General features: G+C 40.3%; 1 protein-coding gene and 1 pseudogene across 1 annotated transcript in view; both read right to left on the bottom strand.

Moving 5' to 3' along the window:
- The window catches only part of ADAM18 (ADAM metallopeptidase domain 18), a 58,946-nt gene that overhangs the window by 8,398 nt on the left and 24,353 nt on the right, over positions 1-26,195 (bottom strand). The window contains exons 11-16 of the mRNA XM_040994236.1: positions 24,291-24,427; positions 21,517-21,700; positions 15,392-15,487; positions 11,186-11,384; positions 6,968-7,070; positions 4,805-4,994 (exon numbers count right to left, since the gene is read on the bottom strand). Coding sequence (XP_040850170.1) covers positions 4,805-4,994; positions 6,968-7,070; positions 11,186-11,384; positions 15,392-15,487; positions 21,517-21,700; positions 24,291-24,427 — 909 coding nt within the window. The remainder of the gene's footprint in view (positions 1-4,804; positions 4,995-6,967; positions 7,071-11,185; positions 11,385-15,391; positions 15,488-21,516; positions 21,701-24,290; positions 24,428-26,195) is intronic.
- Positions 19,693-20,561, bottom strand: LOC121165518 (annotated as a pseudogene).

Genomic DNA, 26,195 nt, shown 5'->3' with positions numbered 1-26,195 from the left:
ATGCCACCTCGTTTCTCAATGTCAAACTCAAAAAGCTGAGAGTGGATGCGTGGCTGCCAGGGACGTGGTGTGGTGGGGCAGACGGACGGCAGAAAAGGGGAGAGGAGGGCGCAATGAGTTAAACGCTGTCGTGTTTCCATTACACAAGGTCTGCAACTTCTGGAGACCTGCTGTCTATCACACTTTGGCCAGTTAACACGCATCTCTACAGTTGAGTGAGTGCTAAGAGGGTAGATCATAGGCTAAGTGTTTCTGTTGGAAATTAGTAAAGAAACAAGCAATGAGTGGTTAGAGGAACCTTGGACGTGACAGAGTTCTAGCATGGACTATGCCAATGGTTTCAAGGAGTTAGGAATTATCTTCAAACTCATTGTAGTTGTCTATACAATTAAGTATGACTTGGTGTGTTTCAAAACTGTCTAAATGAACAGTCAGATCAAAAGAAAAAGAAGCTCTTGTAGAGTGTAGAAACTATGGACAAAACTTACAATCTTGCATGTAGGATATATAAAGAGCCATCAGACTGAACTTTTCAAAGGAAAGCTTACTGGAGAACAGGGAGAAGACATGGACAAACATTTCACTAAGGAGAATAATTGCAAATAATCATGCAAAATATACAGAAAACATAAGTAACTTGAGAACAATAATTGAAACTTAGAATATAAATAAGTAGGCATATGTTTAACGAAAGTACTAAATGCCAACAGGAATATGGGAAGTTTGATCTCTTACAAATTGCCAGCAGAAATGTAAAGGAACATAGTTGCCATTCTCAGCTCATAGCAGTGTCTTACAGAAATAAATGTGTACCTATTATCAAACTTAAAAAAATCACTCTCTGGCATTGATCCTATGGAGATGCAACAATATACATTTCTTGCCCCAGTTTCTACCAGTCTTGACTTCTGGCTATGGCCTAGCTTGCTCATTCAGATTTTGCAAAAGGCTGCAATTACATTGCTGGGTAGTTTCATTCAAAGGCTTTACCAGCTCCATCTGCTTCCAAACTTGTCAGTGAATGATATGTAATCTGTTGAATTACTATTCTCAAGGGCTGATGAAAGTCCAGCTCCTATTTATAGGAGCTCCATGGCAGATATGCCATCAAAGTAAGCAATCAAAGAGATCAGAGAGAGACAGAGAGAAGTGAAACCACAAAGTACTCCCTTTCAGAAAGTAAAGTTGAAACCAGTTTCTCATCATACTTGTCACACTGTATTTCTTAGCAACATGTCACATTTCTCCTTCACACGGTGGTGGTAGGGAATGCATATTATATAAGGCAATGACTAAGTGCGATCATTGGGAAGATTTTCAACATAGCACAATAGTTCATTATCTAGTATTGAGTCAACATGGGCATTTCCAAAGTCTCCAAAATCCTCATTTCATTACAACATCGTTCCAAAGCCAATTTCCCTCTGCAACTGAGGACCCTTCATTTAGATCCGTGAAACTAAAAACCCATGTCTTCCAAACACTTCTAATGTGCAACACTAAGGCGGGCACAGACTATCACTTGTAGACATTTGGATCCAGGGGCAGGGCTGTGAGAGAAGGAGGAATCACGGCTGCCGAGAAGTACTGAGCTCACTGGGCCCTTGTTGGCAGTCCCTAGACTGGGCTTCACTGGGCACACGGTAATTCCTGGACTGGGACTGAGGCCTTACGAATAGTCTTCTACAGATTGTGCTCTCTCTGCTCTACTTTGATGTTCAAACTATTTATGCCTTTTTTTAAAAAAAGTCAGTGATATGGGCCCAGCGAGGTGGCCTAGCAGCTAAAGTCCTCGCCTTGAACACCCCGGGATCCCATATGGGCGCTGGTTCTAATCCCGGCAGCTCCACTTCCCATCCAGCTCTCTGCTTGTAGCCTGGGAAAGCGGTCGAGGACGGCCCAAAGCTTTGGGACCCTGCACCCGTGTGGGAGACCTGGAGGAGGTTCCTGGCTCCTGGCTTCAGATCGGCACAGCACCAGCCGTTGAGGCTGCTTGGGGAGTAAATCATCGGAAAGAAGATCTTCCTCTCTATCTCTCCTCCTCTCTGCATATCTGACTTGTAATAAAAATAAATAAATCTTTTTTTAAAAAAATCAGTGATAGGGCCCGGCGCGGTGGCGCAAGTGGTTAAAGGTCCTCGCCTTGCACGCCCGGGATCCCATATGGGCGCCAATTCTAATCCCGGCAGCCCCACTTCCCTTCCAGCTCCCTGCCTGTGGCCTGGGAAAGCAGTCGAGGATGGCCCAAAGCTTTGGGAACCTGCACCCGCGTGGGAGACCCGGAAGAGGCTCCTGGCTTCGGATCGGCATAGTATCGACCCGTTGCGCTCACTTGGGGAGTGAATCATCAGACGGAAGATCTTCTTCTCTGTCTCTCCTCTCTGTATATCCGCCTTTTCAATAAAAAAATAATAAAAATAAATCTTTAAAAAAAATCAGTGATAGTATGTACTTGCTGTGTCAATATTTTCAGCCTCCTCTCCTCCAAGAGGATTGCAAAAAGGTTTAATATTCTCTTCCTTATTCTCTTTGTCAACATGGCTTGGAATGAAGCTGATGAAATTTCTCAAATTAGACAAACACCATACTTATAAATACCCTCTTTAAAAGATTTTTTTTTTTTTAACTTGAAAGAGAGTGAAAGAGACTTCTATCTTGCTATTTGATATCACAAATGGCTGCAATGGCCAGAGCAGGTGCAGAACAAATCCAGGAGCCTGGAAGTCCATGCAGATTTCCCATGTGGGTGGCACAAGACCAAACACTTGATCATTTGCAGCTGTTTTTCCAGGTGTGACAGCAGGGAACCGAATCAGACACAGAGCAGTTGGGACCTGAACACAAATTCCCGTGGGTTCCTGATGTCATAGGGCCCAGCTTAGCCTGCTGTTCCACAATGATAACACTGCTTAACAAATATCTTGGAAATAAAATCAATTTGCATATTGAGTTTCTACTGAAGAACAAAGCCGTGAAGTTCTAGAGAACTCGTTTTTCTAATAGTTAACTCTGAGGCCTGTCTTGACTTGTTTTAAATGGCAATTTGGAACACTCAATAACATTCATCTTTGGTCCTTTCTCAAATCTTAACTAATGTTTCTGTGGTCCCACTCTGCTTTATCTGTGAGGCACACTTTTCCAACAATGCTTGAAACCCATGATTTACTTTAGTATATTAGGCCAGGACTAAGAATTTTTGAGATCCTAAAATCAGGGGCTAATTAGTAGGTAACAATTCTCTTATTATTTTTGCTCTCATGTTTTATCACAAGTAGCAGGAGGAAGCCAGGAGCTAGACCTCCAACTTCTTTTCTACCTTCTATAGAAGAGAGCATGCTCATGTTTCTGCCAGCCAATACGAGGAGTCCTTCTTCCTGTTGTCACTAACCCATCCTCATCGTCTCATGAGTCATCGCTCAGAAGGTTCTCGATCTCATCTGTTCTGGGAAATTCAAGCTTTCCTGATCTGGGTTTTCAGCATGCTTGGAGTCCTCACCCACTTCCTGCTGCAGCCTTCATGCCTTTGTGATTGGGCATTTGTTGCAGCAGTACTGGCGAGCAAAATCTCTACTTGGATTTCGAAGGCTGCATGACAAAGTAAATGGTGTGAACATCCACACAGTAATTAAATAACTGGTAGGTTGGGAATCCAACGACACCTTCTCTGTATCAATTACACAGTCTCTTTGTAAGCTATAACAGGAGTCCCATGTGGGACCCTGGAAGATTCCAGGTCCTCATAAGCTGTTGCATTGAAGACCGTGGCCTCTCTTTGTTCTAACTGCCTCTACAATGAGAAGCCCGCAAGGAGAGGCAGCTAGAACGAAGAGAAGCCAAGGTCCTCAATGCTTGTGAGCACTTTCACCCAGCCAGGCCCCAGACAGGTCAGGAGTGCACACACAGCAGAGACCACTGCCTTCTCTCACCTGGTCTTGTCAGTGTTATCCACTAATCTTCCACATTCTGTTTGTTGGGAGACAAGCATAAAGGCCATAGCTCCAGCTGTGGAAGTACATTCCAGGATATGGGATCTCTGGGTATCATTTTAGAAACAGAGTACCAAGCCTATTTCCTACTTAGATTGTGATGGCTGACCTAGAAGAGAATAACCGGCTAACAGATCCACCACTTCCAGGTTTAAAACATAGCACCTTAGGGCTTAATCCTGTCAACACACAGCATGCTGGATTATGACTACTACTTTGAACCCCAAATCCTTACTTTGCTGCGCTTCCTACTATATATTCTCATACTCCCAAGATGGTGCCACTTACCCATTTTGTCCTCCCATTTTAACTTCACATTCAAGTGCTTTATGCATGAGCATTTACCAGAGTGTGAGCTTGTACGTGCACTTTAACCAAGATTTCCTGGGTGGATATTTTACTATATTTTTCTCCCAACCTGCTTGCATGTGTCTCTTGATCACATACAGCAGCAGTAGATTTAGGAAATACCAAAATGTCCATTATGATTCTTTGTGATGCAAAGAAAATGGCAACCTTACTGTTAGAATTTTATGATGTAAAGCTACCAGAAATTTAAAAATGCTTTATAAATCGTCTTACAGATAGTGGAATTTCATGCTTAAAACACACATGTACCTTTTCATCTGAAGATTCACAAACAGTTAAGACAAAAACCAATGCTATTGAGTAAGTGAACATTAATAATATTTTCAGCAGCGATCGTATGGGAAATAAATTCCAGCACCACGTTCAGTCATTGAGCATAACTGCGATGATAATAATGAAATAGAATATTAACTAACAGAATTCGGCATGTAAAAGTTGGCATGTGTTACCATCTGAGGGCCACACGTTGTGCCGTCGGCCACGTATGCAGCATCTGTTCCGTCAGGTGTCACAGATGACCCCGGTGCAGTGGACACACACACGTGGTCATGAGCACTTGAAACTACTGCAGCTTCAGCATCACCTTTATAAGTATCTTTGCTTGGAAAAACACAAACTAATTTTCCACACAGGATATCCCTGAAAATGGAAAGTAGAAAATTTGTTATAATTTTGAATTTTAATGATCCCAGTTTCCAACTAAGTATCCTGTGGCTAGTCATATGGATAATTTCTTACTGAGGGCACAAAGCCACAAAACAACAACAACAACAAAAGGCATCCGCTTGCAGTGCAGACCAGTTAGGAGGACCCAGATTGGTTAGCAGTGTGGCAAAATTGGAATATTTACACCAGGCTCAGCCTTAATTTCCCATGACAGTGTTTGGCTTTGTTCTGTAGCCTACAGTTTTCTTGGGAAACCTATCATACTTTAATGCACTCTTTAAAATCCCTCACTTGCAGGGTTTTTAGTGGATTCCGTGTGCCCTCTTGCCATATCGTGTTTGTCTTGTGCTAGAACCTGTGGGAAATTTGCATCCTGGGAATGCCGTACATGGTCTGTGATAAATTGTGTGTGTGTGTGTGTGTGTGTGAGAGAGAGAGAGAGAGAGAGAGAGAGAGAGAGAGAGAGAGAGAGAGAGAGGAAGGTGCTGGCAGAGGATCCTCCTCTAACCTCACTTAGTTAGACACCTTCTTTCTCCTTTTTCATAGGACCATGAAGGACAATGCTATCTTGTTAAAGATTTATTTATTTTTATTGCAAAGTCAGATATGCAGAGAGGAGGAGAGACAGAGAGGAAGACCTTCAGTCCAATGATTCAATCTCCAAGCGGCCGCAATGGCTGGATCTGAGTCAATTCGAAGCCAGGGTCCTGGAGCTCCTTCCGGGTCTCCCACACGGGTGCAGGGTCCCAAAGCTCTGGGCTGTCCTCAACTGCTTTCCCAGGCCACAAGCAGGAGCTAGGTGGGAAGTGGGGCTGCTGGGATTAGAACTGGTGCCCATATGGGATCCCGGGCATGCAAGGCGAGGACCTTAAGCACCACGCTATCGCACCGGGCCTGACAATGCTATCTTAAATCAGCCTGTGTGTGGTGCTTCTCTAAGTATTTTACATTTTTTAATTTAATTTCTGGCATATGTCTTGGAGATCAAAAGACTGTCCAGGTTCTCCTTGTATAACTTGATCTCTTTGGAGTGTTTGTAATTTTCTTCTGATGCCCTTATTTCAGAGATGAAGCTGGGTCACCTGATCATCACGATTCTTTAACTTTCCAGACCCAGATAACATCCAGGAAGCCTCTGTTACAGGACAGGAACTTCCTGTATTGGGCTTTAGGATCTCTTTGCTATGTGACTGACAGTGAAACCATATTATAATCGGCCCTATTCACATTTCAGTGTTTTGGAGATGAAAACAACGTTTCTCTCAATATTGCTGTGCTTAAAGATAAAAGCAAACAAATTCCAATCTGTCCAATACGAAGTTCAGTTTGAATTCTTAACATAATATAAAGCAGTTCCAATCTGTACCATCCGGTGCCTACTTTTCCCCTCTAACAATAAGCAAAAGCCCATTTTTTGTCCACGTTCATCTTGGGTGGTATTAAACAAAAATTAGCAAGAAAACTGAATTGCAAGGATAAAAAAATGCCTAAGAGCCATTTGAAAATACTGCCTTCTTTTAAAGATTGATTTATTTTTACTGAAAAGATAGATCAGATTTATGCAAAAAAAAGCAAAGAAAGATTTCCATCTGATGGTTCACTCCCCAAATGGCCACAATGGCTGCAGCTGAGCCAATGTGAAGCCTAGGGCTTCTTCCAGGTCTCCCACGCAGGTGCAGAGTCCCAAGGCTTTGGGCCGTCCTCGACTGCTTTCCCAGGCCACAAGCAGGGAGTTGGAAGGAAAGTAGAGCTTCTGGGACACAAATCAGCACCAGTATGTGGGATCCCGGCATTTGCAAGGTGAGGATTTAGCCAGTTGAGCCATTATGCTGGGCCCCAGAATATTTTCTTATGAAACAATTTGCTTTTCATTACTATTTTGTGTCTCTTACCAAGAAATATGTAATTTTTGTGTTTTAGAAGATAGCCATTTTGTATATACATACTTGTGTTCACAAGGTAACTGTGAATTTTTAAAACCACAGTTTCCAGATTTATCATCCATCGAATTGACTTCTTCAAAACAGGCGTAGGGAGCACCCTTAGCACCTTTAAATGGAAACATTTCAATGAGGTGATCATTCTTACATATATGTCAAAAGCAGGCTAATGAAACATAGTTCATAAAGAAGAAAATTGACACTTGGTTACACTGTTGTATCCACACGCTGCCAATGCAAAAAGAAAAAAAAAAAAAACCAGCAACAAAGGTCCCAGCAAGAAAACACAGGGAAGTATTGCACCCTTTGCACTGTTGCGCCTCTGGTGGAAGCAAAGCCTTCCTTGCTTAATGGATATTTGGTTTGACTGTGTAGTTTACTCTTCTTAATCAAATGAGAATCCAAAGCAAGTCACTTATGGTTATAACCTTTTGAATTAGTACAAATATCAACATCTTTTTTTTTTTTCTATGACATGGTATTGGTGAAGCTTTAAGTAGAGCTCAGTTTCTCAGGCTGGTTATCATAGGGAAGTTTGGAAGGTGGCACAGAATATTGCAGAACTGTGCAAATCTAAGATATATAGAGGTTCTTTCCACTTCATTAAACACAGGAGTTCAAACGTAGGAATTGAGTGCTACTGCAAAACACATCTAATGTAATGTAGCTTTGGCACTAGAAAATGGGAATAGGTGGTGAGAAAAGTATTATTAAAGTTTAAAAGGCTACAAAGCAGGATCAACAACAGAACGAAAAGAAGAAATTAGAAATGCCATGAAGTTAAATACATGCTACTGAATGACTAATGTGTCACTGAAGAAATGAATAAGAAAATCAAGAACCTTCTTGAAGAGAATGATGCTACTGTATGATCTATGACTCAGTGAAGAACTTACTGAGAAAGTGTTTTGAGGAGGTGAAACTAAATTTGAAAAAATCAAAATCCATGATACATAGTTTCCACTGCTTTTTGTTGGTGATATATGTCTTCTGTGGGCAACAAATAAATGAGTTTAGGTTTTTTTAATCCAGTCTACTAATCTATGATGTTTGATTGATGAGTTTAAGCCATTTACATTCAGGGTTAATACTAATGGGTGGTAATTTGGTCCTGTCATTTTAGCAATGGATTGTCAGTTGATTTAGTCTTCTATTGTTATTTTGCTGGATGTTTTCATTTAAGGAGATGTACAGTAACTGTGTAATGAAGATTGTCATATCCAGTAGCATGTTATTTAAGTTCATGGTATTATAAATTTTTGTTTTTCTTCCTGTTGTTGATTTTTTATTGTGGCTTTTCATTTAAGGGGATGTATAGTAACTGCGTAATGGAGACTATCATATCCAGATGAGAGGATACAATGCAGTATGCATCTCTACTTCCAGACCAAAGATGGACTCCCAATGAAACTGTTAACTGTATCTTGACAATAGGATGCTGGACTCGCTGCTATTGTCCATGCCCCCAATGATGGACATATGACTGTGTATGAAAAACTATAGTGATAACATAGGGGAACTCAGTGTGGTATTGGGGGTGGGGAAGGGTGGGGATTTGGAACTTAGGGAGGGGGTAAGGGAAATCCAGGGGCCTCTGGAACTGTATCATAAAATGATAATAATAATTTAAAAAATAAAAGAGAAGAAATATTTTCCAAGAAAAAAATAAAGTTTAAAAGGTAAGCAATCTCTGTGATTTTGAAATGTTGGAGGATATTATCTTTTGTGTAGTTCAGCATAATGGCGTACCTGCTGGCTTCACAAAGGGGTAAGGAGATAAATTGTGTCTTGGACACTCTCAGCTCCACTTGATCAGATAGCGTAAGAACTCAAAGAAACAGAGAAACTAAACTCCAAAAAAGGATTAGTTTTTTCAAAAGCAACAAGGGAAAGAATAGAGGAGGTCCAGAAGGATGTCTAGCCTATGAACACTTGGAAGGATAATGAAAGATGCTGACCAAGGCGTTGTATGGCTTTGGTTAGAGTCTTTTTATGGTGGGATAAGCTGCCAAATATTCCAACCTCAGTCACACATCCAGGATTGAGGAATAGTCATCAAACGGATTTGTAGACTCTCTGGGCCCACTATAATTAGAAACATGGCCAGGGCTCTGTGTAATTCTTGACCCCTGGGGACTCCTCACTCTCACAAGCAGACCATAATTACACTGCGTTTCTGAGTGTCCCTGTCACCTAGGCATTGTGTGCAGACTCCATTCAACCCATTTTTTCATAATGCTTCATTATCCTCAAGAAAGATGTCCCTCTAAATGAATGGAAGCAGCAAGGATTCAAACACTGCAAATGGTCAGAAATTTCAGAAAAGTTTAGAGGCCCAAAATTTGAGAGGTCTACAGTCCCAATCACATACTCTTCTCCAAACCAGAATCGTTAACTCTGAGAAAGAGATCCAACCAGGATACTCACTCACTGGCATTCCTTCAACTTGCTAAGTAAGATTCTGTTCGCTCTCACCTCCGTATTTTTTGAAAATTTTATTTAAAAGGCAGAGTTACAGAGAGTGTTCAGGTCAGACAGCCACAGGCTGAGGAGCCGTAAGACAGTCCTGAAGTGAGCGCTCTGAGAACAAAGTCTCCTTTGGCATACTGTCTGCCAAGCAGCAGTAGGCGAAGGGCTGAGGTCCTCAAATGCAGGTGTTGTCCTCAGGTAACTGGGCATGCATGCTCAGCAAAAGATCCTCTTTCTCTTCCTGATCATCTCAGGTACTCGTTAGCAGTGGAATGGGAGTGGACATAGACAGTCGCTGTAGCAGTAGAGTGAGCTGATACCCCAAAGAAGACAATAAAATCCTCTTGGGAGAACTCATCAGGCTTCTTCTACCTTTTCTAGAGGGAAAGCCGTTGACCCCTTGCTTTTACAAATCTGTACTTTTAATCTCTGTTTCTTCCATCTAGTTGTGCACCATCTCCCTCTTGACGTGGTTTCTGTTGCACAGATTGCGGGAGACAGATGGATAGATATCTTCCATTCACGGGTCACACCCCCAAATGGCTGCAGTGGCCTAATCAAGGTCAGGTCAACATCAGGAGTCTAGAACACCATTCGGATCTTACACACAGGTGGCAAGGACCCTAACTTGCACCATTCTCCACAAGCAGAGAGTTGGACTGGAAGTGGGGCAACCCGGTGTTTAACAAGGATTTATTTAGGGTCCTGGCATTGCAGGGAGCAGCGTCACTCGCAATTCCACAACGCTGGCCCCCTAACCTCTTTATGTAAGAGATGAGAATGTTTGTTTTTAAGTCATCAAGGAGACACTTTGGGATTACATTTGCTTAAAACCCATATACTTTTTTTGTTATTTTTTCCCACCCTAGGTCTTCAATAATTACCACCCAATCTCATTGGCTGTATAGTAACTAGTTCTCCAGTAGTTTTCGGTTGTCCCAGCGCATGAATATTTTTATCAATACTGTAAAATGCAATTCACCAAAAGGGTGTACTGTCAACTTCTACCAAGGATAGAGAGCTCACCGATGGTTAAGATCAAAGCAATTTGAAATCTTGTGTTCTGAGAGATTTACTGATATTATCCTCTGTGGCAACCGCCAGTAGTTCAGGTGCCTAGAAGCCCCACATCTAAAAGAAGTATGCTGTGGACTTACTGCCCACATACTAATGGTTGGAATATCTTGATGTGAGGAGGAGGAAGCAGGGGAGAAATTAAGCAGATGTAAGTCTACCAAAGATTTGGATAGCCCTAACAATAGGCTTTTTCTTATCTTTTCTTTTCTTTTCTTTTCTTTCCTTTTCTTTTTTCTTTTCTTTCTTTTTTTTTTTTTTTGGTAAAACTTCACACTTCAGTGAATTGCTAGGTGTGTGCTATGCAAGGAAAGATTTGTCTTTGTTCAGGAAACTGTAGTTGAGACAAACGCTAAAGGGGCTAAAGGAGACTACAGAACATAAATATGGAAAGTGAAATTTCAGAATGTGATCTACCATGTAAATTTATGAGTTATAAGCATGTAGTTTTCCCCAAGCAGCTAAGCACCAAAGTCAAATATCAGATCATGGGGAAAACGATGTATAGTATCTTTTATATTTAGAACACCTCAAACATGCACGAAAATAGGGCACTTTAATCTTTGGTAAGACTGTGATTCAGATTGCTAAACAACCCCCCTAGAATTGTGTGATGTATAGAACACAGCCTCTAGAGACATCAAACTTAGGATAAAACAAATAGGAAAGAAAGAGCAGTACCTTTTCCAAATGTTGTGGCACATTGGTTGTCGGTAGTTTGACATTTTCCACCATAACAGTACGCAGTGCCGAGCCTGCATAACTGACCATTCAGTGCATACGTGTCAGGAGGACAGTTACTGGAAGTTCCGTTGCAGTACTCTGTAAAATCGCACTGTTGATCAACACTCTTCCTACACGGCGTGCCTGCTACTGAAAACTAGGGGGAAAAAGGAAAAAGAAACAGTTATTCTCTTTGACTTCCTGTTCTCAGTCACAGAACAGGTTTGTTACATAAAGTAGCTGGTTAGTGATAGATGAGGAATGTCCAGGTAACCAAGATGAGTTTTCCAAAAGCAAGCAGCAGATGCAGAATCCCTAGTGGAGGCCATTTGCATTCAGTGAGCGTCTCACAGCTAAAAGCAAGCAATGACCTCTAACAGAAGGCTTGCAACAGTCCACCTACATTGCATTTCACATCTTGACGTGATCTGACTAGCCAGCATTTTGGATGTGGAATAAGCAGATTGGTGCAAAAACACTACTTCGTGAAACTTGAGAAACACTACATGAACTTATTGATCTTGGAGAGTGCTGTGGCTTGAACAGGATTTGACTCCTCAACTTACACAGATATATATGCCCCAAAGTCCTGTATTGACTGTGTTGATACATGGCATGGATCCAGTTACGGTGTCTGGGATGGGAACCTAGTGAGAAGCCGTTGGGTCCCTAGGGTATGGTCCTGGGGTATTGATCTCTTAGGAGGATTCATTATAAGTCAACTTTGACCCAGTGTCTCTATTTCCAGTTTGGATCACCATGTGCTCTGCCTTTGAAGGTGCTATACCGTGTATCACCCTCATCAGGCACCAGATCTGGGGTTACAACTTCTAAAAATGGAACCAGAAATATATCTTCCTGCCTCCTAAGTAGTTCCTTTCAGACATTTTAGTTGCAGTCATTGGAAGATGAATAACATAGAGGGATCCAGAAGCCTGTTGGCTTGGCTTTAGTCCTTGATTCCGACTGCCTAGCTCATGTGTGTGGGTCAGATAATGTATCTGCTACACTTGCAACCCTGAAATAATAATATTCTCACAGAATTTTTAGTTGCATTAATTTGGCTTAATGGAAAAAGCATCTCTGACTCTCTCATACAAATTAGCAAAATTGTTTGAGTTAACATGATAATAAATGAGCTATGAGTGAAGTGGCATGTTAATATGATAAAATGAAAGAAAAATCTTTTGCAGCCTGGAGTTTCCTGCTGCAAATACATATTTCAAGAATTATTGATACATTTCACTGGACAAATAATTACAGAGAGAATTAATTTTCATCAAACACAAATTGCAAGAAATAGCAAAAGTGGAATGGCAGGCACAGGAATATCCTAGTTAACAGATATTTGAAAAAAAATAAAGGACATAAATTGATTAAATGGTGTTAGATAAGAAATTATTTTTCTTATTTTACTCCGTCAAAAGACAAAAAAATGATGTAAGACAAAAGCAATAGTGATGTATTTTACGGTTATAATACGTGGGGATGCTTTTTAAAAATCTGTTTAGTAAAAAAAAAATGCTTGATGGGCATACACAGAGAAATAGAAAAATGTATAGAAATAGCAACAGAGAGCTCCATTCACTGATCCACTCACAAAATACCTGCAATGGTCCCAAGACAGGAAGCAAAGATGAGAGACCAGGAAGAAGCTCCTGGCTCCTGGCTTCGGATCAGCTCAACTCCGTTCATTGCGGCCACTTGGGGAGTGAATCAGTGCGCAAAACATCTTCCTCTCTATCTTTCCTCCTCTCTCTGCATCTGGCTTTACAATAAAATAGATAAGTAACAAAAATAGCTTTCATAGTTAGAAAGAATGTGTAAGACAAGTCCCTTCACAATAGTTTAAAAAATTTTACCTACCTTGGGATTGTTTTATCCAAGGATGTGAAAGATATCTACAAGAAAAATACCAAAAAGAAAGAAAGAAAGAAAGAAAGAAAGAAACAGGGAAAACACCTCCAAAATGGAAAGAATCTATCTTTGTGAACTGGAAGAATTAATATAATCAAAATTCATATTTGCATATTAAATGTGATCCCAAATCAAAGTATCAAATCTGGAAAAGAGACCCTAAAATTCATAGCATATCACAGGATTCTCCAAAGAGTTCAAGCAATTTTTAAACGATAAAGACAAATCCAAATTAAAGATATAAAGATATAAAGGGCACTTATAATGAAAATAGCTTGATATTGGCTAAGAATAGATATATCAATGCATGAGACACATTAGAGATTCCAGAAATTAATCCATGATCTATAATCATTAACCTTTTTAAAGACTTATTTCATTTTTTTACTGGAAAGGCAGATACACAGAGAGAAGGAGATACAGAGAGGAAGATCCTGCATCCGCTGGTTCAGTCTCAAAGTGGCCACCCTGGTCATAGCTGAGTTGATTCAAAGCCAGGAGCCAGGAGCTAAAACTATCACTCCCTGAATAAAAGGAAAGTATCTTCAACGAATAGTGTTAGGCCAGTTGTACCTCTGCATGTTCACACCTCATAAAAAAATCAAGTCACAATTAATCAGGGATCTAAAGCTAAGACCTAAAACCCATCAAATTACTAGAGAAAAACATAGGAGGGGGGGAACTGCACAATATTGTTATAGACAGATATTTCTTGTGTAAGACCCCAGAAGCATGGGCAACACAAGCAAAACTAGACAAACGGCATTATATCAAGTTAAGATGCTCCTGCACTGCAGTGGAGACACTCAACAAAATGTAGAGGCAATCAGCGAGGGAGAAAATACTTGCAAAGTATGCATATGCTGAAAGATTAATACCTCAGATGTATAAAATACGCAAGAAACTCAACAACAAAACAGCGAAGTTAAGCATGAGCAAAGCACATCAACGGGCATTTTCTGAAGGATTAAATACAAGAGGCCAACAGACACAAGAAAGGATTCTCAGGATCTCCAGCCATCAGGAAAAACAATAAAAACAAAAGCTGCTCAGGAAGACAGGAAAAGGATACCTTAAAACACTAGTGGAGGGAGTGTAAACTCAAAAATTCAGAAGGAGGCACTATGGAAGCTCCTTGGAAATTTAAAAATATGTAACAGCAAATATACATATATATCTGTGAGATGACCTGCTGTTTTGCTCCTGAGACATAAAATCCCCATATGAAAGAACGATCTGTATCCCCAGGTGTACGGCAATCCAACTTGGAATAGCCAGGATACAGAAATCAATCCAGGTGCCATCAACTGATGGCTGGATAAATAAGCTTGGTGTGCATGTGCAAGTTGAACTGATACCTTTTACAGCAAAATGGGTACAGCTGGAGACCATTATGATTAGCGAAGTCAGTTCACAAAAGACAAAATTCACATGCTTTCTCTGATTTGTGGCAGGTAATATACAGTGTACCAAAAATAATGCATGTGGGTGATACTGACGTTTGGAGATTTAATTTTATACAGAGTCGTTGTCTATACCCTCGGGAGGACAAGTGTGTCTTCTGCTTACTGCTGCTGAATTCTATGGCTAGTGGCAGATTAAATTCTGATTTTACAGCAACTGAAAGTTTGCAATTAGCAAAATTAAAACAGCAAAAAAAAGGAGGGCATGTAGAAGTGAGGAGGGTAGTTTGGGACCTAGCATTATGCTCCTAAAAACTATACGTATGAAATACTTGTTTGTTCCATTTTTGTAAATTAAAAAAATAATAGTAAAGAGTGAGAAAGAGGGAAGGAGAGTCTGTTGAGGCATCACCTCTGCTCCCATTTCTCCAGTACAGGATGCTGGCTTAGCCTGCTGTGCCACAACACTGACCAAAGCTTCTACTTACCAACGTATAGAAAAAAGCATAAAAAATTCTTTATGTGTTCTGCATGCTATATGTTTTATCTGTTATTCATGCTATATTTTTGTTAGGATAGTCTCACTTATTTGACTACAGGCTTTCTTTGAGTCAGTGTCTTAGCTAGTAATGTACATATCTTTCTCCTCTCTATCTGGTAAATTAGATGATAAACTTTGTGGTTTTTATATTGTGCCTGAGATTCCTTTTTTACTTGTTAGCATTTTACTTAGACACTGTGTATTTGGGGCTTTATTACACTTTCTTTCTTTTGTATTTCAAACTCTACAATTGCTCAGTTACTACCATGTTTAGTCTTTTTAATTTAAATAAATGTAACTTACTTCACATTTTGACGTACAGCATGGTCCAGAGCCACATTTTACAAAGTCTTTAAGCTTACAGGTATTATAATCACAGCAATTTTTAAATTGGCATTCCTAGAATTTCACAAAGAAAGGAGTTATTCCACTTCCATGAAATAAGATTAAGAGCTTTGCTTGTTAATCTCAATGTCAATTAAATACTCTATTGTGCTCAACTTAAAAAAAAAATTCTTTTTTTTTGAAAGCCAGAGTTACATAGAGAGGGGCAAGAGACACTGCAAAGGCCAGTCCTGGGCCAGGCTAAAGTCAGGAGCCAAGAGTTTGATCTGCATCTTCCATGTGGCAGGCAGGAACCCAAATATCTCAGGGTTTTTTTCCTGCCTGCAGGCTTCAGAGACCACTGAGGGGTTGAGGTGACGGGGTTCTTTGGCTGCAAGAACAACCAGGGATACTCTGATGAAGCATATTCTTTTCTTGTGAAGCAAGCACAACTTGTATAGACTAGGAAAGAGAAACACAGAAGGGTGTTCCCTGACAGTCTTCCCGCTCGGCAATGACACTATGATTAGCAAGAAGGCATGCATATCTGCTTCTCTGAACCCTCCCACCAAGTCACAGGTCATGTTTTGCATGCACAGCTGGCAGATGTGCCTTCAGGTCACAGGCAGGCTGGCCCGAGGCTGGAAGCTATCTCAGGCCACATTCACCACGTGTGGCTGGCAAATAGACTGTGGGTCGTGTTTGATCAACTTCTTGGAGTTGCTTATTAAAGAAGTCGCAGTGCAGCTTGTCCAAGAGACACCCCGCATCTAAGAAGTAAGAGCTTAGGAGAACAAGATTAAGAACACAAACTAATCAAGGCACAATCTCTTACATTTAGATATATTAGATACACGCCTACCTTCTTTCTTTTGCAGACATGCATTCAGTTAATTTTCCTTGACTCCTGGACTTCCATTCTCTGTTACATCCACCGTGGGGTTATATGTGCTTATTTGTTCTACTCTTTGTTGTTGTTTTGTATGTTAAAGGCTGTTATATTAAAGCAAACATGATATCTGACCTCTCGGGATTGGCTTATTTCCCCTTAGCATAATGGTCTCCAGTTTGGCCCATGTAGATGAATAGATGAATAGATGAATAAATGAATCACAGTTTCTTTATCCAATCGTCTCTTCATGGGCATTTAGATTTTTACAGTTATTGATTGTGCTTCAGTGAACATAGGGGTGAAGATTGTTTTTTTGTGTAACAGGTCTTTTGGATATATTCCTAAAAGTGTTATTGCTGGGTCATATGGTAGGTGGATTTTCAGTTGCCTGAGTATTTCCCATAGTTTCCATGGTGGCTGCTCCAACCTGCAATCCTACCACCAGTCGAGCTGGGTTCCTTCCCTCCCACCCCGACAGCAACCTCACCGGCAAGTGTTGGTGCTTTTCTGCATGTGAGCCATTCTTACTGGATTTAGGTGGTACCTCAGTGTTATTTTTATTTGAATTTCCCTTATTGCCAGGGAACTTGAGCATTTTTTCATATTTGTTTGCCAGTTGGGTTTGTTCCTTTACAAAATATCTGCCCATTTCCTGTGCCCATTTCTTGATTGGTTTGCTTGTTTTGATGTTACGGTTGTTCTGGAGTTCTTTGCTTATTCTTGAAATTAGCCCTTTGTCTCTTGTGTAGTGTGCAAAGATCTTCTCCCATTCTGTTGGTTGCCTTTTTACTTCATTGATTGCTTCCTTTGCTGTGAAGAAGCTTCTTAGTTTGATGTAGTCACATGTGTTTATTTTGGTCTTGACTTCCTTTGCTTTTCATGATTTTTCTAGGAAGTCAGTGCCCATATCTCTATCTTGCAGAGTATTTCCAACTTTTTCTTTCAAACATTTGATGGTTTCTGGGTGTAGGTTTAGCTGTTTTATGCTTTCTTTTTCCCTGGATTGTTTTCTGCTTTCTTGTAGATTCGATGGCTGTACATGTGTGGGTGCTCCATTGGTCTTCCTCTCTGTTTCTGAGTCAGTACCAGTCTGTTTTGATAACTACCCCCCTATAATATGTCCAAAGGTCTGGGATTGTGATCCCCCACCCCACTAGGTTCTTATTCTTCAGGATGGTTCTGGCTATTTGTGGTTGCATGTGTATGTGTGTGTGTCTGTTTCCAGTTGAACCAGCTATGTGAAGAATGTTCTTGATATGTTGATTGGTATCACATTGAATGTATATACTGCTTTTGGTAATACAGACATTTCAAAGATATAGACTCTGCCCATCCAGGAACTTGGTGTATTTCTCCACTTTTTGAAGTCTTCTTCTATTTCTTTGCTTAATGTTTTGTAGTTTTTCTCACAGAGATCTTCCACATTTTTGGTTACGTTTATTCCCAAGTATTTCATTTTATTCTCTGTTGATTTGAAGGGTACCATGCTGGTTAGTTCTTTTTTAAAATTATTATTGCAAAGTCAGATATACAGAGAGAAGGAGAGACAGAGAGCGAAAGATCTTCCGTCCCATGATTCACTCCCCAAGTGAGCACAATGGCCGGTACTGTGCTGATCTGAAGCCAGGAGCCAGGAGCTCCTCCAGGTCTCCCACGTGGTGTAGGGTCCCAAGGCTTTGGGCCGTCCTCAACTGCTTTCCCAGGCCACAAGCAGGGAGCTGGATGGGAAGCGGGGCTGCCGGGATTAGAACCGGTGCCCATATGGGATCCCAGCACATTCAAGGCAAGGACTTTAGGTGCCAGGCCACGCCGTCAGCCCCATGGTTAGTTCTTTTTCAGCCTTGGAGTTGTTTGTGCACAGTATGGCTGTTGATTTCTGTACATTTATTTTGTACCCTGCCTCTTTACCAAACTCTCATATAAGATCTGGCAGTCTCTTTATTGAGTATCTTGGAGGCTTCACGCTAACACAACTAGGGGAAGCTGTGCACATCATCTCAGAGAATGGCTCTTTCCTATTTCAATTTATAATAATATGCCAAATTTAAAGATTTTATTTGTGAATTTTACCTTATCACACTTTTGACTTATTTGTACTTTTCATGATAAGATCTTGGGATGTAATTCACTAATAAACCATACCTAAGATTGTTACTGTCTCTTTTATCACTGTTATTGCTACTGCCCATTATTAACTATGATCTAATCTTTTTAAAAGATGTATTTATTTTCATTGGGAAGTGAGATATACAGAGAGGAGCAGAGACAGAGAGGAAAATCTTCCTTCCATTGATTCACGCCCCAAGCAGCCACAACGGCTGGAGCTGAGCCAATCTGAAGCTAGGAGTCAGGAGCTCTTCCAGGTTTCCCATACAGGTGCAGAGTCCCAAAGCTTTGGGTCGCCTTCAACTGCTTCTGCTTTCTCAGGTCACAAGCAGGGAGCTGGATGGAAAGTAGGGCCACTGGGATTAGAACCAGCACCCATATGGTGACCCAACGCATGCAAGGCGAGGACTTTAGTCGCTAGGCTACTGCACTGGGCCCAATGACCTACTCTTTATTGTACTTTCATTAGTGCCACGTGGGGGGACACACTGGAATTTATTTATATATCAAGATGCTCAACACTCTTTTCCACCATCCTAGCATCACATTGATACCTTTGTTACATGTTTGTTAGCTTCATGTAGATAAAGGTTCACTAATTTTTCTCCCTGAGGTGGGCTATGTACACTAGCTCTGTATTTAAGGCAATGCATAATAGAAGGGTAGTGGAAATTAATACGCTCATAAGTCAAAACAGAGAGAATTATGTCTACATGCAAACAGTATAAGAATGGACTCACAGCGCAATGGCTGATAATCTCCTGTATTGTTGGGAGACACCTCAGTGGCAGCACGATGGATTTGTGAAAATTCACAAAAGACACTCATTGTAACACTGGAGTGGAGATCAACGGAGAGGGAACTCGGGATAGGGGAGAGGAAAAAAGAACAGAGACAAAGGAAACTCAAAGAACAGAAGGACCAACCTCAAGACTGCAGCGCATCAAATGCAAGAGAATGCAGACAAGCTGACTACCTCAGATTCTCTAGAAACTCTCAAATCTTAAAAACAAACACTCATGTTTAAGTCTTCTTTTGCACATGCTGCAAAAGCAAAAATTTTCTCTTAAATGTTTAAGGAACTTTTTTCTATGCTTTCACTCTTATAAAATTTTTACGCTTGCAACAGAAATGAAAACATAAAATTTCCTACCAATTTAACAGGTACTTCACTGTTCCCTCAAGTTAAAGGAACAGGCAGCATCAGCGTGGTGCAGTACTCACTGTAGACTCAGAACTGCTTTCCTTCTGCTGTTTTTCCTCTGTATTTGGTCAATCTAGTTCATTTCTGTGGTCCTCTTCCCTCAGTGGAATCACGGTCCCATCCACCATTAGCCTGGGCAGATTGGTCAACATAGGGACAATTTCCACAGGTTCTATCTGTAGCCACAGCTCTGTACCGTTGGGGTAAGATAGAAAAAAAAAAATGCTTCTTATCAATCTCTTGATTCCAAGCACTCCAGAATAATCGCAAACACGTGATTATCTGCCAAAGCTTTCCGACTATTCACCTTCACAAAATGTGTAAGGGGGAGCTGTGCGGGATCATCTGTTATGTGTGCTTCCCTTGTGAGGAATGTGACCTACAAATCCTCCAACCACGTAAGCCTTCCACTCATCTAATCCCGCCAGCATGTTAGTTGAATCTGACGTCAGATAAGCCGAGTCTTGTTTCTTTGTGAGTTCAGAACAGAGTTCCGGTTTGATTTGGATATCCTTTTGTGGACTCATTTTGTTGTCATTTTCACCCATGTTCTTTCTCAGCTGGCTTCCGTGGCTCGTTAAGTAAAACCGCGCAGGTTGTGTTTTCTGTGTAACGTAGTTGAATCTTCTTATGAAACTTTTTAATGCGGGAAGTCATCAAAATTAATCCATGACAAGGTGGAGTGTGCCGTGAAAAACATGTCTTTGCACACGTTTTCTATCATTTGCATTAAAGTTTGAGTCCAGTTTTTCTTTTGGCTTCTTTTTTTATTTTTTTTGCGGAGTCCTCTGTTCCTCCCATTGCTTCTAGATTATTAGTTTCTTCGTTTGTCGCTTCAACATTGGCTCTGCCCCTTCACCTGATTTTGGCTTATGGTTCTCCCCCTGACCTTCACTTAAGTCTTTGTTTCTTCCAGCACCAGAAGTCTCAATAAATGCTGGTGACATTTCAGACGACCTTTGGCGCCTCGAGCTGGAGTGCTGATACGGACCTCAGAGCTCTCAGAGAATGCCATTCCAGATCATTCCTTGGCAAGGTACGGGAGTCGTCCCCATGCTCAATTTTTTAATTATACAATAGTTATAATCAATGAAGCTTTATTGTTTTACTCTTTCTACAATATCTTAAAATATATAAAATTACAAGTGTTAAAGAAGTAGCATTTAAATAACAGTTTACTAGTAATATTTCTGTGTTACATAGGTGGTAATTATCACATAAAATACCAAGGTAGAACTATGTTCTTCAGGAAGAAAAACAGTGAGTTTTCAAAATAAATACGTAGTTTCTTACTTGCTTTGTTAGTAATCTGGTTACTTAAAATTTACTATTAGTGTACTATTGTGTAGGCCTGGCATGGTAGTCTAGTGGCTAAAGTCCTCTCCTTGCATGCACCAGGCTCCCATATGGCACTGGTATGTATCCCAGCTGTTCTACATCCCCTTTTGTGGCCTGGGACAGCAGCCTTGGGACCCTGCATCTGCATGGAAGACACCGGGGGAGCTCCTGGCTTTGAATCAGCTCATCCCCAGCCAATGTGGCTACTTGGGGAGTGAAGCAGCAGATGAAAGATCTTCCTCTCTGTCTTTCCTTCTCTCTGTAAATCTGCCTTTTCAATAAAAATACATTTTTCAAAAAAATTACTATTGTGAATAGATAGAGTATGCAACAAGTATATTAGAATAAGCAGGATAAATTGACATATTTTCTTCTCTTATACTTGAGTTAGTAGTGTGATGTCAATAAATGTGGGGATATGATTCAAATATTACAGTTTACCCTCAATCTCATATTTCAGTGAAATACTGAAAATGGGTAGCACATAGAGTTCTACAGATATCAAGACAAACACATTTTCTTAACTCTACAGAACATCTGCAAGCTTGCATGTTTGCTACGCACCTGTTCATTACCACAGTCACATTCCTCATTTGATTCCAAAATCCCATTACCACACACGGGCTGATGCTGATATAGTGGCCGCAAATCTGAAAGTTTCTGAAGACATTTAACGTCAAATTTTGAAACAAAACTTTTATACTCATGCAAGCTGCAGTTGCTAAAATTCTTTATGCCACTGGAAACCCTAAAACGAAGTAGCATTTCTCAAGTGAGTGACTCTTCTTAATCAACCACGTATGAACAGCGTCTCACAGAAAATCACTCGAATTTTCAGCATCACTCAGACAGAAACTTGTGATTTGTTTCAGTGTTGTTTATGTGAACTTTCCCCCAAAGCCATGTTTCTTACAAACTTAATGTGACTGGATGGAACGTGATATTATATGCAAGCCTCACTTAATGATGACAGCAGTGCTGAGAATGTGATCATTAAATAATTTTGTTTTTGAGCAATCTCATAGCGTGGATTCAAGCAAGATGCCCACACCGTTATTATGCCACACGATTTCTCTCTCTCTCCCTCTTTCTATCTACCTACTTATCTCTATAAATTGCTAAGTATACATAACTTTGATACATGAAAGTTGACAGGAAGTGTAACGGTGGAGAAGGCAAGCAATCTGTTCTAAACCCAAGTGTGATAAAGTGTGCTAGGGCGGTTCTCAAAATACTGTAACTCCCTACCCAGAGTGCTAAACTTTAGGAATTTTAAAATCTAATTATTTCGGGAGGATGCAGACTTTCCTGTGGCCTTCTTTCTGCGTGTCGTTAACCTTAACTGAAAAAGCACAACTCCCCATTTCCTTCATCTACGAAACGAGAAGCCAAAGCCAATGGGCCGATATAAACTACCTCAGAGCTCGAGCTCTGTCAGTACAAAGCCTATTTCCTAAACTATTTCTGATGTCCAGTTTTACACCTTCTAGGAAAGATCTTCCATTTCTTCCTTCTGGGTTCCTCTCAGGAAACTGTGCTCATATTCACATCCGAAGCAAAGCATCCACCTTTTGGCATATCGCTTCCCTAGCCTCCTAGCCTCACGTCTTCCACTTACATACTTGATTCTCTAATTTACTCAGTGATTATTTCAGTTTTATCTGTCATGCCATCACTCCCACTTTCATTTTATTTCTAACACCTTACACATAATATGTGGGCTCTTCAAAAAGTTCATGGGAGGCCGAATTAAATAGTAACCTTACTTTGATACAAAATTGAACTCTCTGTGTAAGATTTTGATAGCACCTACTTTTTTTGAACTTTTTAAAAGACCCTTCATATGTAGTGTCTCCCACTTAAAATTGTTCCTTTTACAAGACAGGAGCTTTAACCAACTAAGCGGTAGGGCCCCAAATTGTTCCTTTTATCACAAATTCTGGCTCATACTTATAAAAAGTTTATACTCTCTCTACTTTATCACCTCTCCAAGTTCATCAAATTCCTTAAAAATAATGTAAAATATTGATTTAGTTTACTCTGAAGTTATAAACCTGCTCTGTGAAATCTATAGTTTTGGGGCCCGGTGCGATAGCATAGTGGTTAAGGTCCTAGGCTTGCACATGACGGGATCCCATATGGGCACTTGTTCTAATCCTGGCAGCCCCGCTTCCCAACCAGTTCCCTGCTTGTGGCCTGGAAAAGCAGTGTGGGAGACCCAGAAGAGGCTCCTGGCTTCAGATTGGCTCAGCTCCAGCCACTGCGGCCGCTTGGGGAGTGAACCATGGGACGGAAGATCTTTCTCTCTGTGTCTCCTCCTCTCTGTATATCTGCCTTTCCAATAAAAAATAAAATAATTCTTTAAAAAAACTATAGTTTTTGAAAAAGTCACTTATTGGTTGTGCAAATATACATGTTAAATTGAATTTTCTAGAGCCATTCTTAAAGAATCTTTTTAAAAAAATGTATTTATTTTAAAGGAAGAGTTACAAAGAGAAGGAGAGAGAAAAAGAGACAGAGATTTCCAATTCACTGTTCACTTCCCAAATAGCCCGAACGGTTGGGACAAGGCTAGAAGAAACTTGGAAGCTAAAACTCCATCTGGGTGAACTCACAGACCCAGGAACCTGGACCACCTTCGGCTGCCTTACAGGAGAATTCACCTGAGTAAGAATGGAACAGCTGGGATGTCAAGCAGCATCTGCAAGGAGTGCCAGTTTTGGTAAGAGCCAGCTTGCCACAGAAGTGGCCCATCATGGTTTCTCATGTTGTTATTATTCTAATTATAAATTGATTGTATTGATTTCTCTAGCTCATTTAGCTGCAACATCTTAAGATAAGGATGTATTTTCCTTTTGAAAAGATTCCTTTATCTTGACAAATTAGCCAAAGCTGCCAGCACTATGTTATATTATCAGGAGTGACATCAGGTGTTTTTGTCTTGAAAAAGTAACATAACAAAAATATGAATAGCATCACATGTTTGTGCAATATTTCAGTTTCTGTCATGTTTATCCTGATCATCTCTTGCATCGGATTGCTTAATAGGTTACATGCTTTTCCAAACTTATGCTTTACTTTACAAACTTTTCTGTAGTGATGTCAGCCTAGGTCAACCTAAACTGTAGCAAGCGTTTGGGGAGTGAACCAGCAGATGGGAGTTCTTTCGTCTCCCTTCATGTTTAATAAAACACATACAAAATATTTTTTTAAAAAAATCACATGACATTTGTTCAAGTGTAACCTAATTTTTGACATGGAGATGAACGTAAAGAGCTAGCAATATATCCTGGAAACAATTGGTAAGGATACATACAATACAAAGAAAAGGGGCTTACACTGCTTCATGCCTCATTATGCAAGTAGCTCTTGGACAAGAACACTGGCTGGTGTCATCATATGTTAGCCCTAAATTGAAGCCAATCAGTTGAGCAACAATAACTGAAAATCCCTCCAGGCTGTACGCATCTGTGTACTAGAACGAAGAAGATTGAAGATAAAACCACTACATAAGGACAAAACGCAAACAAATAATAACTCCTTTGCTTCTATGTAGTTTTATATTTTAACTCTTTTAATAATCAGCATATTTTACAAGAATGTATATGTGATAACAGGTGTTTATCGGGGAGCTTTTCTTTGTAACTTATTGACTAGGAAACGTGAAACAATACTTAACACATTTTCCTTTTTGGCTAGAGGTTTCTTTCTTCCTTCCTTCCTTCCTTCCTTCCTTCCTTCCTTCCTTCCTTCCTTCCTTCCTTCCTTCCTTCCTTCCTTCCTTTCTTTTCTAAATCCCCTGTATCAAAACTCAGGGCAGTTGTTTTGGAGTTCCAGTTGTGCTCCTGCCATCCCACCCTTGGACATGTGCTATGCACATTCTGTTTTGCCATTCCACTTGCACTGCCCCCTCCACAGTTTGAACCCAGTTCCCCATTATGCTTTCCAAAGCTGTCTACTTTTTCCGTTTTCAACAAGGTATATCAGATTTAAAGTTTCACTGAGAGATGAGGCAGAGTATTAGCACTTGTAGGCACAGACACAGATAACTCCCCAAACACTGGGATTTAGCCAACCAAAGTGACCATGGGCCCTAGTCCCCAACACTTCCCTCCACAGCAGGTGCCTGCCACAGTAACCCAAACCACTTCTGATTCCAGCCCAGAAAACTTAACAACGTTCTGGATCAGCACATACAGGGTGATACGTTTTCTTCCTAAGTCAGTAACTCTTTCTCCTGCAACTTGATACACGTTGTGTTAGGAAAAGACATTTCACCAATTACCTTTTGGCAAATGAAGAGGTAGGAAGAGAAAAGGACTTGTCATAGCTAAATACAAAGTCAGGCTGCTCTCAACTTCTGTGTAGACTTCTTCACAGCTGATTTCCAGAAAAGAAAACTAATTTCTAGTCCTTATGAACCTCAGGGTATGTATGGTAAGACTTAGGGTTTTAAAATGTAAACAACCATCTCCCGCACTAGCAATTATTTTCCAGAAAGGGGGATTTCAGAACAGGGAAGCAATGTCCACTGTGTCTGCTTTAGCAGGAAAGAGCAGGGAGCTGGATGGACAATGCGCCCGTCACTTCAGACGCTACAGCTGGGAAGCAAGGCAAACCAAGGAAATAAAAAACTGCTAACTTGGATAAAAATAAGATTGAAGAAACTTCTCCTAATGTTGACTAAGAAGATGAAAAGCTATTCAGATTTCCAAGATTAGGTGTAAATTAACATCTAGCATTTGTACAAGATAAGGAAATATATTTCTGTCAATAAATCTTTCAATTAATTAAAATAAATAAAATAATAATTCTCATTTTAAAAGAGATATACAAATAGAATCCTTTTGTAGCTAATAAGAGCCATCTAATTTAGTATGTTTCCACACAGAAGGTTAGGAAATGACTTTTCATTTGAAATAGGACAGAGCACTGGATGACCAGGAAATAAAGCTGGGAGCACTTTTGTGAGGCGCTGACCAAAAAAAAGAAAAAAAAAAAAATACAATAAACAGCAAGAATTTTTGGAGGCCGTAAAAATAAGAAAAACATGAAAGTACAAAAATACAGTATGAAGCCATGAATCAACGACAACATACATAATTAACAAAAATGAAAAAATGAGAAACAAATAAAATAATCATAAAAGTAATATAATAACACTTTTCAGACCAGAAATCAATTTGTTGTATCTACATAGGCAGAACTTGACTATCACCAGCACATTGTATGAAAAGATATTG

This window comes from Ochotona curzoniae, unplaced genomic scaffold, assembly GCF_017591425.1.
Source record: "Ochotona curzoniae isolate NIBS_2020 unplaced genomic scaffold, NIBS_Ocur_1.0 contig_899, whole genome shotgun sequence".
NCBI lineage: Eukaryota > Metazoa > Chordata > Mammalia > Lagomorpha > Ochotonidae > Ochotona > Ochotona curzoniae.
The sequence above is the reverse complement of the archived record's forward strand: the minus strand, read 5'-3'. Positions and strand labels throughout refer to the sequence as shown.